Genomic DNA, 16,082 nt, shown 5'->3' with positions numbered 1-16,082 from the left:
GTAGAGGGTCTAGGAGGCTGTGACAAAAGAGACCCCAGGAGTGGGAGTTCAGCAGCCTGGGTCTGGTTTCGGCTTTATCCCAGATTCCTCGTGTGACCTTGGGCAAGTCACGGGGCCTCTCTGAGCCTCAGTTTCTTCATCACTGCCACGGGGATCCTTAAGCCCTGCCCTTCCCACTTCACACAGGTAGTCGAGAAGGTCAACTCAGCCCACTTTGTAAAGTGCGGAGCCTTCAAGGTTATTATTATTCTCTCCAGACCTCCCCGGAGCAGCGGTGTTGTTTTGGGATGGGGGAGGAGGGGGCTGCGGGAGCGAAAGGGGCTGGGTTCCTCGGGGTGGAGAGGGCGAGAGACTTTCTGGATTTGAGGGAGCGGAAGATTCCAACCGCTCGGGCGATCCGAGGGCAGGAGGGGAGGTGGGCAGAAACTAAGCCAGAGCCGGAGAGTTACAGAGACAAAGGGGGCGTGAGAGACCGCGCGGGGGAGTGAGGCGGGGCGGCGGGGTGAGGGCTGGGAGGTGCGCGAGGTGAGGGAGGTGTGGGGGGCGTGGGCTGCATGATCGCCCGCTCCGACTCGGGCTCCAGCTCCGGTTTTTCCCTCCGCCATCCTCTCCCCCTCCCTGCCTCTCCTTTAACTCCCCCCTCCTGGGCTCAGGACTGGTTGGTTTCCTCCCTTAGCCCGCTGCCCTCAATCCCGGCGAGGCTGGGGCTCCGGCTCGGCGCCCCCTTCCCCGCTCCCTAGCCCGGCGCCCCATGCCGCCCCCGCCCGGTCCCCGGCTCCCCCAGTCCCCCACTTAGGCCCGCTCATAAATACCGGGGTGCCTGCGCGTGGGCCGGGGGCGCAGGGCGCCTGCAGACGGCCCCTGGAAGGGCTTCTGCGGGCGGAGCGCTCCGGAGAGGGGACGCGGGTGGAGCAGGAAGCGGGTCCGCGTGGGAGCGGGGGGCATCAGCCACCCGGGTGGCCGGGGCAGAATAGCCCGGGCGGCCAAGGCAGTCACCCCAGGGGGTGAGCGACTTTGGGGGAGTTGGTGCCCCGCCCCCCAGGCCTTGGCGGGGTCATGGGGGCCCCCCATTCTGGGCCGGGGGGCGTGCGAGTCGGGGCCCTGCTGCTGCTCGGTTTTTTGGGACTGGTGTCTGGGCTCAGCCTGGAGCCCGTCTACTGGAATTCGGCGAATAAGAGGTGAGCGGCCCGGGGGTGGGGATACCCCACACCCTGTGGGCAGGGAGTCTGGAAGCCTTAGGGACTTTGGGGGCTGGGTTCTCGGAGCTGGGAGGAGGCGGAGGGAGGGTGCTGGTGATCGGATGTGAGCTGATGGGCAACCAGACAGAGGTGGTCTTGGGAGCCAGACTCGCGGGTCACACACACAGCTGGATGCGGGTGGTGACAACCATGTGTCAGGAGTTTGAAAGACCCCCAAGGGGCAAGGATTCGAAAGATCATGGGTAGCCGGGAGGACAGTGGAGTGGTTATTTGGGTTTGTGGGAGACCTGTGTGGTGTCGGGGGCTGGGCTTAGACGGAGCCTGGTTAATGTCAGCTCTCAGGAGAGCAGCTGAGTAGGTGCTGCTGAGGCGCTGAGAGGAAGGGCAGGGTGCCTCCCTCCCCAGAAGGGACTCAGTGGTGGAAATGGGAGGGAAGGGCTCTCAGTTTGGGGGCTCTGGGGACAACTCCCCCAAGGCTTTTTGACCCTTCTTCACACATCCGTCTCCTAACTCTTGCCCACAGCCAGAGGGTCTGTGAGTCCTTGGTGGAACAATTTCCCAACCAGAAGATTTTCCTGCCTTCCTGGCTTGGAGATTTCTTTCTGGAAGAAGCCTGGAGCCCCCTAGAGCCCCCACTTTCCCTCTCGCATCTGGAGTCCTGAGGACTCTGTTGCCCCCTCCCCCATCTTTGCTGCAAACTCTTCCATCAGACCCGCTGTTCTGAGGCATGCTTGCTTTGCTCTGAAAACAGGCCAGGGGTCAGACGAAACTTCAAGCCACACAGAGTAGGACAGAACCCTTGGGAGGTCATTTGGGTCCCTTGCCTCCATGCAGATCCTACTCCCCGTTAGCAAAAGAGTTTTGTGTTTTGAAAACTTCCTAATTGCCTGGGGAGGCTGTGTGAGGCCATGCAAAGAGGGTGTGCTTTGGAGCTCATCAAATCCTAGGTCTTAATCCTAGCTCTGCTGCTTTCTGTTGTGTGGCCTTGGACAAGTCACTTAACCTTCCTGAGTTTGTATCCTCAATCCTTACAGGTTTTATGAAGATTAGAGGTAAGGTATTTGAACATATTATATGCTCATTAAAGGAGAACTAGGGTAATTATTCTTCCTCTCTTTACTTCACAGCTTCCCTCCCATTTCCTGCCCTGGCCTCCCTCCCATATCTCTTGGGGTCTAATCTCAAATGTCTTTTCCCCTCTCAGTCTCCTACCCACCAACTCCCAGATGCAGTTGGAGTATCAGGAGCAGTGTGAGGATGTAAGTTAGGCTTATCCTGATAGAGCTGAGAAAATGGAGTTAGGGTGTTCTGGGAGCTCTTTGGGATGTTGGGGCAGGGAGGGAGGGGGTTATTTGGGAGTCTGGGAAGGTACCAAGCAGCAGTCCCCTGTGACCAAGTTCTGAGACCCTGTCTGCAGCTGTTGGCAAGTAGTGGCTGTGCTGGGCCAGTGGCTGCCGGGGCTGAGGGAGATGAGGACTTGTGTCAGCTGTGGGTCGAAATGTCAACTCTTTCAATTCCAAAGCAATAGGGCACTTTCCCTAAGAAGTGTGGGACCTGGGGGAAGTGGGGTACTGAGCAGGGAAATGTCTGGGGCAGCTGTTTCGATTAGCCCCATTTAGGGCCATTGCCAGACCAGGCATTTGTGTCCTGTTACATTGCCTGGGTACTTGGGACACTGGTCTGGATCACCCTCCACACCCCCTCCCCCACCCCACCCCCTTTGCCCTGAAATCACTGAAGTTCAGTGGTGGCCTGTGGGAGGGGAGGCTCTGCCCCCATGGTTGACTGCCATGGAATAGTGAAATCACCCGGGAGGGGTGGGCTGTGTGGTTCCAGAGAGGCCAGCTCCTTGGTAACTGGCATCCTGTTGCCATGGCAACAGGACCGGTGATGGAGCGAGAGATGGCAGGGTGCATGTGGTGAGGGCGGGCTGAAGAGTGCATTTGGGCACACCAAGGGGCAGGAGACCTCTGAGCCTGGCTTCCTGCTGCTTCCGTGAGCTTCCAGAGACCTTAGTGCCTGCTCTGTCAGAACAGACTCTCCACTCAGACAAAGGCTGTCCTGCAGGGATGTGGGGTGAGGGAGGCAAAGCTCTGGGGACCAGACCTCTGACACCTCTCATCCTTATCCACCTTGCCCTCCTCCCCATAGGTTCCAGGCAGAGGGTGGTTACGTGCTCTACCCTCAGATCGGGGACCGGCTAGACCTGCTCTGCCCCCGGGCCCGGCCTCCTGGCCCCCACTCCTCTCCTAATTACGAGTTCTACAAGCTGTATCTGGTAGGGGGTGCCCAGGGCCGGCGCTGCGAGGCACCCCCTGCCCCAAACCTCCTTCTCACTTGTGACCGGCCAGATCTGGATCTCCGCTTCACCATCAAGTTCCAGGAGTATAGCCCTAACCTCTGGGGCCACGAGTTCCGCTCACACCACGATTACTACATAATTGGTACTGCTGGGCAGCGGGCAGGGTCGAGTGGGGAGGTGCTCCTGGGATCGAGGGCAGATGAGGGAGGGGACCACTGGAGCCACCTCGGGTGGTGTTGGGGCCAGGCATGGAGACAGAATAGGTGTAGACTCTGGAGGGCCAACTTCTCCCTCTGGTTCTTCTCTCCCAGCCACATCGGATGGAACCCGGGAAGGCCTGGAGAGCTTGCAGGGAGGTGTGTGCCTCACTAGAGGCATGAAGGTGCTTCTTCGAGTGGGACAAAGTGAGTGGGGCTGGGGCACACCTCCTAGGGGCCGAGGGGCAGTACCATCGTGGTCAGGGGGCTGCTGTCTCAGCCCCTCTCTCGGCCCTTCCCCGTCTCCAGGTCCCCGAGGAGGGGCTGCCCCCCGAAAGCCTGTGTCTGAAATGCCCATGGAAAAAGACCGAGGGGTGGCCCACAGCCTGGAGCCTGGGAAGGAGAACACAGCAGGTAGGAACCAGGGGTCCAGCCTCCTGTCTTCCCTAGCCTCCTCTGCTCTCGGACCCCAGCTGCCCTAGCTTCACCCTCTCCCTCCCTCCCTCTTCAGTTTTGGGGGCAGTGATACAGGAAAGAGGAGAAGAGAGGATGGGAGGGTGGGAGGGGAATGGAAGCCAAATGAGGAAAAGACTCAATCAGAACTAATTAGCCAAGTCAGTGCTTCAATCAGTGCTGTCAGAGAAGGGGGGAGGACTCCTTGGCATGGAGCTGAAGGGCTGGACACACCTGGATTCCGAGTGGGGCTTGGACGGGAGGGGAAGTGGGGTCCCCAAAGGGCCTGGGCACTGCTGGGGAAACCCATGGGGACCCGCAAAGATGGGTGTCCAGATGCCCGGGTGGCTCCTTCAGCCCCACCCCCTCTTTCCTCCTTCACCCCTTCCCTGCCAGGTGACCCCACCAGCAATGCAACCTCCCGGGGTGCTGAAGGCCCCCTGCCCCCTCCCAGCATGCCCGCAGTGGCCGGGGCAGCAGGGGGGCTGGCGCTGCTCTTGCTGGGCGTGGCAGGGGCTGGGGGTGCCATGTGTTGGCGGAGACGGCGGGCCAAGCCTTCGGAGAGTCGCCACCCTGGTCCTGGCTCCTTCGGGAGGGGAGGGTCTCTGGGCCTGGGGGGTGGAGGCGGGATGGGACCTAGGGAGGCTGAGCCTGGGGAGCTAGGGATAGCTCTGCGGGGCAGTGGGGCTGCAGACCCCCCCTTCTGTCCCCACTATGAAAAGGTGAGTGGTGACTATGGGCATCCTGTGTACATCGTGCAGGATGGGCCCCCCCAGAGCCCTCCAAACATCTACTACAAGGTATGAGGGCTCCTCCGACCTGGCTCTCCTGGATCCAGCCCTTTGTGGGGTGCTCCTCCAGTTTAATTCATGGTTTGAGGGACACCTCTAGCATCTCCTTGGCCCCCTTTGCCCCCCAGCTCCTTTGCTCCTCCTGGCTCTCGCCTCTTCTCCACTTTTAGGATTCCCTAAGACATCCACCCAACGACCGCCTGCCCTCTGGTTGGCTGTGTGTGCCCCTCTCTGTCTCTGTGTTCCTGGGTCCTATTCCCCTGGGGAGGGGGCAAAGATTCAGCCTCTTCGTCTAACCATGACCCAGGGATCCTTGTCCGCCTCACCCACTGAGAGCTAGGGGTGGGAACAGTCTGTCTTTTGGTCGGCACCTCTTTCTGCCTCTCACTGTTTTTCTCTTCTTTTCTCCTCTCTCTCTTATTTTCTGTCTCTCTCTTCTGTCTCTAGGTCTGTTCCTCTTCCCTAGCATCCTCCTCCCTGTACCTCCTTTTATTTACCCTCTTGGCTTCTTATCCTGTACCTCTCCCATCTCCAGGGTGGGGGCATCAAAGCATTTCTCCCCTCAGCTCCCTCTTCTGACTTCTCTTACCAACCACTCCCCTCAGTCTGCCAAAAATGGGGGCCTTATGGGGAAGGCTCTGGCACTCCACCCCAGCTCAGGGCATGGGTAGCAGGGCCTCCTCCTCTGCCCTGCCCCGGGCCTCTACATACTTACTCCAGCCATTTGGGATGGTTGGGTCATGACAGCTACCATGAGAAGTGTCCCGTTTTGTCCAGTGGGCCAATAGCAAGCTATGAACCAGTCAGGACACATGTGGACTTGGTCTGATGCTGAATGGGCCACTTGGGACATGAAGTGACTTGCTCCAGACAAGAAGTAACCAGGCCTGGACAGAAGTGGCCTGGGAAGTGGAAGCAGTGCAGCAGGAACTGGAAGTGCCTTCATCCAGGACAGGAAGTAGCACTTCTGAAATAGGAAGTGGTCTGGCTGGAACCGGAAGTGGCTTAGTCTGGGGGTGGGGGGGAGGTGGATGGTTCTTACTCTGTGGAGAAGGGCGGGCAGGAAGAACTTCCCATTCAGGAGGAAGCTGGAACTTACTCTAAGAAGGTCGGGTGGACTGAGGTGCTTCCTAGTATTCAGTGTCACGTGCCAGGATCTCCCTTCCCTTGTTCTCTGTGCTGCTTTTAGGACAGCTAAGGTGGCTGCCATCTGCCATGGCAGGCTCAATTTGTCTTGTTCTTCCCTTTCCATATCCCAGTATAATCTCTGTTACTCAACAGGATGACCCCAAGAACCCACGTGTTGTCCCCAGTAACCTGGATGGCTGTCTTGTTCATCACGTTCTCCATTTCCTACTCCCTTCAAACTCAACACAGCTCCCTTCTTAGTGACCAAAATGGTGGCCTACTGACTGGTCTAGCTGACAGTGGTCCTTAGCAACAGCCAGTCTTTCCATAGTGACCAGCTGATACCTCTTCCTGCCCACTAGTGCACAATTGGGTGTTGCCTCAGTTTCCTCCCAGCTCATTTCCTTTAGGTCAGAGCTGCCTTTGGGCACCACGTCGGCCACCTCAATCACCAGCCAAGATGGTTGCTTTGTCCACCAGAGGTCAAGCTATCTCTCTGGTGCTGTAGTTCCCAGCTCCTTCTTGATTTTTCTAATCGCTCCTTCCAGAGAACAGGAAGTTGATATTGCCATGGGGGAGGTGGCGGGGTATGGCCGTCACCTCAATAGTTTTACTGTAAAAGGGAAATTTGAACAACAAAAACCAAAAAAAAAATAAAAAACTTCAAAAGTTGATGAGAATGACTGGACGTGAATTGGGGCAGAGAACTGGTGATTAGAACAGCTTTCCAGCTGAGTGTTGAATTGCATGAAACCAAGGGGTAGGGAGGGGGTTGTGTTGGATGGGTGAGGTGGACAGGGCCTGGCTGGCGGAGGGGGGTGTGGTCATGGGCTGGGCGAGGAGGCTGAGGAAAGCAGCCCCTGCCAGGGGAGGGAGAGAGGAACCCAGGTGGCAGTGGGTTGCCAATACATCCAAATGGGGCTGTCTGTGAATATGCGTTCACTCACGGGGGGAAAGCCCAAGTGTCTATTGCTAAACCAAGTATCAGATTCAAGGCAAGTCTCGGTCGGAAACAAAGTGGAAAAAACATGCTCACGTGTTCAATCTATTCCCTCCCACTCCTGCCCAAGGCACTCCTGTGCCCAGAAGACTCAGGGATCCAGGCATCAAGCTGCCTATCCTGTGGCTCCCTGTGTACCCATAACCCAGGCTCTTCTCCCCCTAAAACCCAGATGCCCAGTTCCCTAGACTCAGCCCCATTCTCCAACCACAAAAGCAGCAGTGAGGAGCATCGCTGCAGCCAGTCGGTGGGGGTCACAACCTCTGACCTGCCTGCCCCTCCCCTGACTTTAGGTCCCCTCCCGCTGTCTCCCATCTGCCTGGAGGTCAAGGGGTCCTCCTGCCCCTCCTCTGTCCAGTGGGATCCCTGCCCCTCCCCCTGTCTGAGCAAGATGCCTGGGTCCCGAGAGGTGCAGGCACTGTAGGAGGGGAGTTGAAAACTGGGAGGCCAGGTGCTGGGCTGTCTGGCATTTACTCCTGCCTTCTAAGCCCACACTGGAGCTGCCCGAGGTGGGGAGGCTGGAGGGGGTGTGGAAGGGCTGGTTCCTGCCCCTTAGTGGGGGTTGGTTGTCATGGCAACATCCCCTTCTTCACACAATGGGAAGCCCCCCTCAGCCTCCCGCGTGGATGGAGCCGACAGCCCCATCGCTGGCTATCAGCCTCAGGGACTTGGCAACCGTCACTATGGTAACCCAGAGCCCAGCAACAGGGCCCAGTTGAGAGAGGGAGGGGTCCACAACTGGGGCAGGGCTGTGTGTGCAAGGGGGCAAGGGAGCCAAGGAAGACTCCCCTACACGTATATCCAGAGGCACAGGTGGAGAGAAGAGAGGGAAGAGAAGTGGGGATAAATAGTCTCCGTGACAGACAAACATCTCACCAAAGCAACCGAGACATCATAACATGCTGAGAGACAGGAAGACACCTGGGGACAGATGCACAGCTGGGGAGAGGAACAGCACATTCTGCACATTACCCTGGGACACACCCCTTCAGAGAACTGGCATCTATAGACTCTTCTCTCCCCAGACATTAACAATGCAAGATCTAGAGCCTTCCACATGTGTAGTGATCTTTTGAGCTATTTGAAAGCTCAGGTGACTTCCACACAGAAAAACACATGCCATCCTATTCGCTTTCTAGGTACAAACACACAAACACACTCCTAGGGTAACAAGTACAACAAAGCAAGAAGAGGTACAGGAAGACATTCATTCATTCATTCATTCACTCAGCATCATATTAAATGTCTGCTTTGTTCCAGGTACTATTTCAGGCACTGGTAGTATGAGGTGAATAAGGCAAAGCCCCCGCTTTCATGAAATCCACATTTTGGTGGGGAACAACATAATAATATTTCTGGTAGTGATAAGTGATATAAAAAAACAGTGAAGAGGATGGAGAGTATCAGGAAGATGCTTTAAGTTAGGAGGTCAGGAGGGTCCCTCTGAAGAGGTGACATTTGTTCAGGACCTTGAATAATGAGGAGTATGGAAGGCAGGCACTATGGGGAAGGGCAGAGCAGAAAGACGGAACAGCAAGTGCAAAGCATAGAGGTGAAATCTCGACAGGCTTGGGAATAGTGAGAAAGACATCTCAACCACACACATGTTCTAGATGCGTCCTGTCTTTCCCCAGCCTCAGCGTGTAGGGTAGCAAGTGACCAAGGAAGAATCCACATTTAGGAAGTTGATCTAACTCCGTCTTCCATTTTTTCCCCTTTGTTTCTTTCTTTCTTTCTTTTTTTTACCTAAAAACATGCTTTTTTACTTCATTATAATAAACACAAAGAAATCAGCACACAAAATACATTTCCAGACAAACACACCAGTTTTATAAAAAAAGATATAAACATTTACTTTAAGGTCTGGGGCGGGAGGGGGTCCCCTTTGTTTCTTGTGTGGATGTGAGCTGTGTTTTCCTCAACTAAATTTTATGCTCTGGGAGGGCAGGGATAATGCTCTGAGATTTTGGGGCTGTGGTACAGCTGCTGGTACAGAGTCTAGAGCAGAGTGGGAGTAAAGGATCTGAGAGAGCTGGGGACCACAGAATGTAAACCCAGCATAGGATGGAGGCTGTCCTGGGGGCTGTGCTGCAGACAGAAGCTCACACTTTTCCATCCTTCCAAACAGAAGCAGGATGTAAATTAGGTTGAGGTATGTATGTTTGTGTCTGTGGTCTATGTTGAGGATTTTAAGCAAAGGAGAACAGAGCAAAGGGTTGCAGTGGGAATTTCTGATGGGGAATGGTTGACATCCCAACTGGAAATGTAGTTAGAATGAAAAACAGAGCTTCCTAAGTGGAGTCACAAACATGGGGCATCCCCTTCCCTAGAGAGAGTTTCAGGATCTGTAGGCAGGCTGGGAGAAATGTGGCAGGCTGGTTTGGAGGCAGGGGGCTAGCTGGGATGGGCTCAGAGAGTTGGGTGGGGGTAGGGAAAAGGAAACAGAATAAATGGGAGTGAAAACTCAGCACAGGAGAGATGTATGAAAGGCAGCAGCAAAGGTGGAGTCCTGTAGGGAGTTCTGAGGGGACCAGGTCCTAGGGTCCCCTGATTCCCAGAAGGAATCGAAGCATTCCACGGCCTGGCTCTCCCACTTCCCTCAGTTGCCACCAGAAACTCAGGCATCAGCTCCCTCCGATCCAAGTGGCTAGTGGTGGTGGTGGGGAGACTCGGCAGCCTCAGGGGGCGGCAGCTGGTGAGTGGGGAGGAATCTGTGTGCTCAGCAAACAGCAGCCTCCGTGCCCAGTGGCTGCTTCCTCCCTCATCAATCAGCCCAGCCAAATGTCCTTGCATTCCCACCACCCCAAGGGGACTGGGGCTGGGCCAGGGTCCCCAGGGGAGTGAGATGGGATGGGTGGGGGCAGGGGGGTTGGTGCTTGGCTCCCCATCTCTTGGTCTCTGTTCTCTCCCCTCCTGGACGCTCTCGGCGGCGGTTCGTGTCATGGAACGGACTCCCTCCCGGTGCTACCATCGTGAGGGCATCAGCTACAAATCACCTGTGGGGGTCTGCTCGTGGCGGGGGGGTGCGGGGGGAAGAGGGATGAGTCAGGGCTGAAGAGGAATCTACTCTGGTTCTCACGGGACCGGCCCCGGGCACATTCAGCAGGGAGGCTGCTGGCACAGGGGCTCTGCGCCCCCCGCTGGCCTCTCCATCCCTGACGGATGCTCTGGACAGCAGGTTGAGACCTGGACCACAGAAATGTCCTCCCTCTTCTCACCTTTTCCTAGCCCCCAGCCCTAACTCCCCACTTCCCACCACAATCCAAAGGGCCAGCCCCCAGCTCACCCTAAATCTGCTGCTCCCCCTTGGGGACTGGGGCCTCCAGACCTTAGCCTCTGGCTCACTCTCCCCCCTCCTCAGCCCTTGCTCCCCTCAGGGACCCAGGCGTCCTGCCCACTCCCTTCACCATAACAACCATTCTTTTGGATTTGCTTAAGACTTTAATATCATTTCATTAAGTCAGCTAGTTCAGAGAAGGTTGGGGGCACAAAGAGACTGGGGTGGGCAAAAAAGGGCCAAGGTAGGGGGGAAGCAAGGGAAGAGCTCCCTCTCTCCGTGGAGATGGCTCTGAGAAATCAAATATTGACAGTGAGAGAACAGAACTTATTAAAGCTGGACAGGGGTGTGTGTGGGGAGCTGTGGGAATGGCCGGATGCCTGGGTTCTGAGAGTAATGAAGGTTCTGGGAGGAGGGAGTGCCTGAGGCCGGGTGGATGCAGTGAGATGAAGGGTTCTGTCGTACAACCTTTCTGCCCATTTCCTTTGCGAGGTACTGAGTCTTGCTACCCTGGCTGTTTCTCAGAGCTCCTAGACAGCTTCTCTAGCTGTCCCCTAGAGCTCCTGGGGACAAGACATCCGTCACAGCTGTGGCTGCCCCCCTTTTCATCCCTTCTCCCTACCTCCACCTCTGTTGATGAGCTTCAGTGGCGTTTAATCGGATTGAGCAGTAATTAGCAAAGCAAGATGTTTGATTACCTATTTAGCATAATGTAGGGGGCTGGGATTCCTAGGCACAGCCAAGGCCAGTGGGGGTGGGGGGTGGTTCAGAAAAGAAATGGGGGCTACACAACATTCCTTTCCCTGAGGGAGCCATGAGCCCCGCCTATAAGTCTCCCCATCCTGTGCCTCCCCTCAAATCTTCACTCCTCTGGGACTTTCTCCCTGGAGGATCTGACCAATCATGTCACCCCTCTGCCACCCACTGCCTAACTGGTGTGAGGATCACCCACTTAGCCCTGCTTGCTGTGCAGCTGATTTTGGGGTGTGGCAGGACCCCTCTCTCCGTCAATCCTTGCCCTCAGCAACAGGAATGTGGGCTGGGCAGGAGCTCAGAAACCTCCTTGAAGGATAATGGGGGGGTGCCAAGGGCAGGGGTTGTCAATTCTGGAAATAAAAATGGGGTAGGTAGGATGGTGAGGTCAGAGCTGGGCTCAGGTGTGGATTAATCCACAGGCCCTTCAGGAGTACCAGGGACTGCCAGTCCTTGCCCTGCCAGACTGGCATAATGAGACTCGTCAGGTGTGAACATCAACCAGGAAAAGGGGGAACTGAGGTGCCAGCTTCTCTCCTCCAGCAAAGAAAATGTCATCAATTTAGCTCCTCATGGAAATGTAATCAGTGGGCTCGCTGCGGGCTTTGTCTTAATTAGGCACTATTGATGGAAGCAGGGAGGGTGCCTTCCCATCCCTCTGACTCGCTTCCTCCCTGCATCTCCCAGGCCTCCCTAAAGCTTCCACCAGCCCCAGGTACGGCTCAGTCTTCCAGGCGCCTCTTCTGGCACCCCGGCCCGCAGCGCCCCCTAGCACCGGCTGCCGTCTGCCCCTGCTCTCACACCCCTCTCCTGTCGCTTCCCCACGACTCTGTCTTTGTTCTTATGGAGAGCCGAGCCCCTCCCCGGCCCGGTCACCTTCCCCAGAGAGTCCCCGCCTCCTGTCCCCCCCAAAACGAGCGACGCTTTCCAAAGCCAATCCTCAGATTCCAAAAATTCCAGTTCCGTTCTTCCCTCCTTCCCCCACCCAGCGCTGCCCGGCGATCCTAGACCCCAGTCCGAATTAAGAAGGGGGAACGAGCGGGAGGGCAGGGGTGCTCCAGCCCCGGTTTTTTCCCCGGACTCAGCTGCAGCCACGGCTGTCTCGAAATCCTGGAACGCCTTCTAGAGCGCGCGTGAGCCTCGCAGACGGGACCTCGGGCGCCATCTGCTGGACTCGCCCGGAATGGAGCTCACAGACCCGCGCGCGGGGTCGGGCGCTTGGGTTGCCCCAGCCTTTTCGGTGTCCTGCGGGAGGCCACTCATTGTTTCCAGCCCCAGTCCTTACCGCCCGTCCTCAGACCAGGCCTCCCGTGCCCCTCCAGCCCCCCTCCAGCCCGCCAGGTTTAGCGGCTTCCCCGTGCCCCCCAGCCCTCTTGCCCCGGCTCCCCGCGGGGTGACGCGAGCGCAGCCAAGCCGGGAGCGGCTGATCAGGGCGTCTCTGCGTCTGCGCCGAGGACGCTGGCTCGGCGCGCTCGGGCCCCCGCCACTCGCCCCCCCCACCCCCCCCGCTGCCCGTGCCCGGGGTTGCCAAGGCGACGCGTGCAGGCGCCGGCCTGAGAGGGCCACGCGGGGCAACTTCTCAGCTGGAGTGGCCGGTCGGTCGGCGTAGGGAGGAGAGGGTCGGCGTCGTGAGGTGTGTGTTGGCGGGGGAGGGCACCAGGGAGGAAGGGAGGAATGCCGGGGAGAGTGGGAAGCTACGGGGAGAAGGGGCAGTGGTGAGAGGTACGAGGGAGAGTTGCGGGGGAGGGCAGAGGAAGGGGCAGCTGAGAGGAAGGAGCGGCGACGGTTGTGACAGTTGTGTGAGGAAGCTCCTGTGAGGGGAAATTTGCCCACTGGTAGCCACTGGTGGTTGGAGGAGAGAGCCGGCCCCCTACGGTATTTCTTGAGAAATAGAATGAGCCCCAGGCTAGTAGAAGGCTCCTCCCGGGGCCTCGGTGTGGGACCATGGGGCGAACCCCATGGGAAGGTGGCTCCCAGCCTTGCCACCGGAATGTTCCTGAGGCTCCAGCCGGAGGCAGGGAAGCACAGCCTGACGCTTCTCTGGAGACCGATGGCAGAAGCCGCGCTGTGGTACCTGGCTTTATTGATGTGTTGGCCTAATAGAACGGTGTTCCTTGGAGCAAAGTACAAATCCTTCAAGTGTGAAACTCATAGCGTATGATCAATGCCTGTGGCAGTCTGTGGGGATGAGGAAGAAAAGCCACAGGTGTTTGTCAGGCTAGAGCTGAGTGAAGAGGAACTGCCCAGCGAATCAGACATTGCCCTGGGCGCCCGCCAGAGATGCCCCGCTTCCCGCCCTCCTGCTTTTCTGAGAGAGGCACTACTGGGCCTTCCTCATCGCCCCATTTCTCCCTCCCCCAGACACAATTCCAGGTTCATTGTTGGATGACCTTTGTCCTTCCTCTTCCAGTCTGTTCTCAGGACATCTGGAATCGAACGCTCTTGGTCTTCAGTAATCGGTTAGCACAGACTCAGCCAACTGTGCGAAGACACCTTTTCAGTACACACAGAGCAGGGTTTCTGCCCCTCAGGATTGAGAAGCTGAAGAGACAGGTTGCAAATAGTGTTTCTTCCTTGTTTAAGGAGGTCACAGATTTTAGTGTGGGTAGGAGGGGCCTTTTTCTTTCTCCCCCGCTTCCAGGGGGTAACTTGGGAGAAAAGGAGGTACATAGGAAAATCATCTTGGTTGCTCAGTGACGTGACAGAGAGTGTGGAACCTGGGGACAGTCTTCCCTTCCCTGGGCCCTCTCTCACTCACCCATGGCCCCTGAGAGCTAGAGTGCTTGAGGGTGTGTGCAACCACACCTCAGCGTGGTAGATGTTTCCCTGATTATCTTATGTTCTCATACCTCTGGGCAGAGATAGGGGTTCCTAAATCCTCATGAGTGGGTGTCTGCTGAGCCCTCATCTTTTTTTTTTTTTTTTTTTCCCCCGGCCGCGCCTTGGGGCTTGTGGGATCTTAGTTCCCCGACTAGGAACGGAACTCACGTACCCCCTGCAGTGGAAGCGCGAGTCCTAACCCCTCGGCTGCCAGGGAATTCCCTGTGCTCTCATGTTTAGCTTCCATTTATTCCTCATGCCTCGAGGGACTGATTTTGATTTTTAACCCAGCGCCCTGAAGGAAGTGGGCTATCCCAGGGAAAGGACTGAGGATTGGGGGTGCATCTGGTGGTGGTTCCCCAGCTTCCGTGTGTCTACAGGTTTTGCCAACACAATGCCCAGCAAAGCCGACAAGAAGCGGGAAGCGAGTAGCCGGGGAAGCGCCCGCTGGCGAGTCGCTCAGTCTGCTCTGGCCGCACAGGCTGTGGAGACCACCCTGCCGGCCGGCAGTGAGTCCCAGGCAGAGCCCGAGTCTCTCAAGGAGGAGGAGCCTGGTGGGTACCTGCTGGGGAGAGGCTTGGAGGCAGAATGTTTGTATTGAAGGAGGGTCTTAGGGCCGGGGAGCAGGTTCTGTTGCTTCTGGGTAAGAAGCAAGGGGTTCAGCGGAATCTCAGGCCTGCTGCTAGGTCCCTTGTTTTGTGTTTTCTTCCTGTCCAGCCTTATACTTGTTCTTTCTGTCTTAAAATTTCCCCCCAGTGCACCAAGAGCTCACCAGCCAATCCTCTACCCTAGCCTCTTCTTCCTTATTTCAAGTGTTCCTGGTTGCTCCTACCCCAGTGAAGAGGGTTTGATCTCTTCCTTTTTCCCATTTTCACCCTGGGTGGCAAAACAAATAATGTTTTCCTCCCATTAAGCCCATCACCATGGAGACTCAGCCTGCTTTGCCATCCTTTGAATCCTAAGCCTGACTGAATCTTTCTCCCATCTGTTTAAGGCTCTTGTATCTCTGCCCTCGTTTCGTCAGGGCCTTGGTAGACTAAGGAGGTTCAGGTTCAGGGCCACAGGAAAAGAAGCCTGATGTCTAGATTGAGGAAGAAAAGAGTTTAAAGAGGCTGCCTCTTGTGGCTTTGATCTGAGGGATTCCTTCCTGTTGGGTGAGCTGGGGCCAATAGGGTTGGAAGGTTTTTGGTAGCTGCTGCTGTCACTAGGCTGCCCCTTAGAGCACTGGCCAGTGTAGCTATGACTGTTAGCTAAGAATAGTCCTCCCCGTTTACCTGGGGCTTCTTTCCACTGCTAGCAGCCTGTCAAGATGGAGAGAAATAGAATCTCCTTTTACCTAAAAGTTGAGAGATTAAGCGTGGGCACGGGAGAAAGGTCCAGGGTACACAGGGCCTTGCCCTGGGATCTGGACATTGGAACCATGCAAATTTTTTCTTCTGAGCTCTCTTAAGAGCAGTTTCAAGTGGGACTGGCTCCTAGAAGCTGGGTACCAGGAGCAAGGGGAGGGAGGATGGAAGGCAGTGAAGTTCAACTTGGAGACTCCTCTGGGGTGGGAAGGGAATGTCAGGGTGTCATGTGATGTTGCTTATATGTGGAATCTAAAAAAAGGGTACAGATGAACTCATCTGCAGAGCAGAAATAGAGTTACAGATGTAGGGGGCAGACTTGTGGTTGCCAGGGGGTAAGTGGGGGAGGGATAAATTGGAAGATTGTGATTGACATATGCACACTACTGTGTGTACAGTGGACAAGTAATAAGGACCTATTGTACAGCACAGGGAACTCTACTCAATACTCTGTGGTGGCCTATATGGGGAAAGAATCCAGAGAAGAGTGGATGTGTGTATATATATATATATATGTGATTCACTTTGCTGTGCACCTGAAGCTGACACAACATTGTGAATCAACTATACTCCGATAAAAATTATAAAAAAAAGGGAACTTCTAAATGAGAGCATTGACCCCCAAACACCAAGGATCTCTGAGTCCTTTTAGCTCTAAGCCTTTTTATTGTTTGATGTGGAGCTTTCTAGCTGACACTTGACAGAGGTTCAGAGAAGACTTGGGCCTCCAAGGCAGCCCTGAAATGAGCCTTAATCCCTGTATTCAGGACTTCCCTGGTGGTCCAGCGGCTAAGTCCTAATGCAGGGAGCCTGGGT

At 56.2% G+C, this 16,082-nt stretch overlaps 2 protein-coding genes across 2 annotated transcripts in view; both read left to right on the top strand.

Annotated features, from left to right (window-relative positions):
* Nucleotides 1–1,056: 1,056 nt before the first annotated feature.
* EFNB3 (ephrin B3) lies at nucleotides 1,057–4,957 on the top strand (the record flags this gene model as incomplete). Its single annotated transcript, XM_082679331.1, has 5 exons — nucleotides 1,057–1,178; nucleotides 3,351–3,643; nucleotides 3,813–3,905; nucleotides 4,008–4,112; nucleotides 4,548–4,957. 5 exons carry the CDS (start codon nucleotides 1,057–1,059, stop codon nucleotides 4,955–4,957), a joined length of 1,023 nt encoding a protein of 340 aa, XP_082535457.1.
* A 9,357-nt stretch (nucleotides 4,958–14,314) lies between these two features.
* DNAH2 (dynein axonemal heavy chain 2) overlaps nucleotides 14,315–16,082 on the top strand; it is a gene marked incomplete at its 5' end in the record, with an annotated part of 86,284 nt that continues 84,516 nt past the window's right edge. The window contains one exon of the mRNA XM_082678968.1: nucleotides 14,315–14,474. Within this exon, the coding sequence (XP_082535094.1) occupies nucleotides 14,315–14,474 (160 nt within the window). The remainder of the gene's footprint in view (nucleotides 14,475–16,082) is intronic.

The sequence above is a fragment of the Grampus griseus genome (assembly GCF_964374135.1).
Source record: "Grampus griseus genome assembly, chromosome: 20".
NCBI classification, from domain to species: Eukaryota; Metazoa; Chordata; class Mammalia; order Artiodactyla; family Delphinidae; genus Grampus; species Grampus griseus.
The sequence above is the reverse complement of the archived record's forward strand: the minus strand, read 5'-3'. Positions and strand labels throughout refer to the sequence as shown.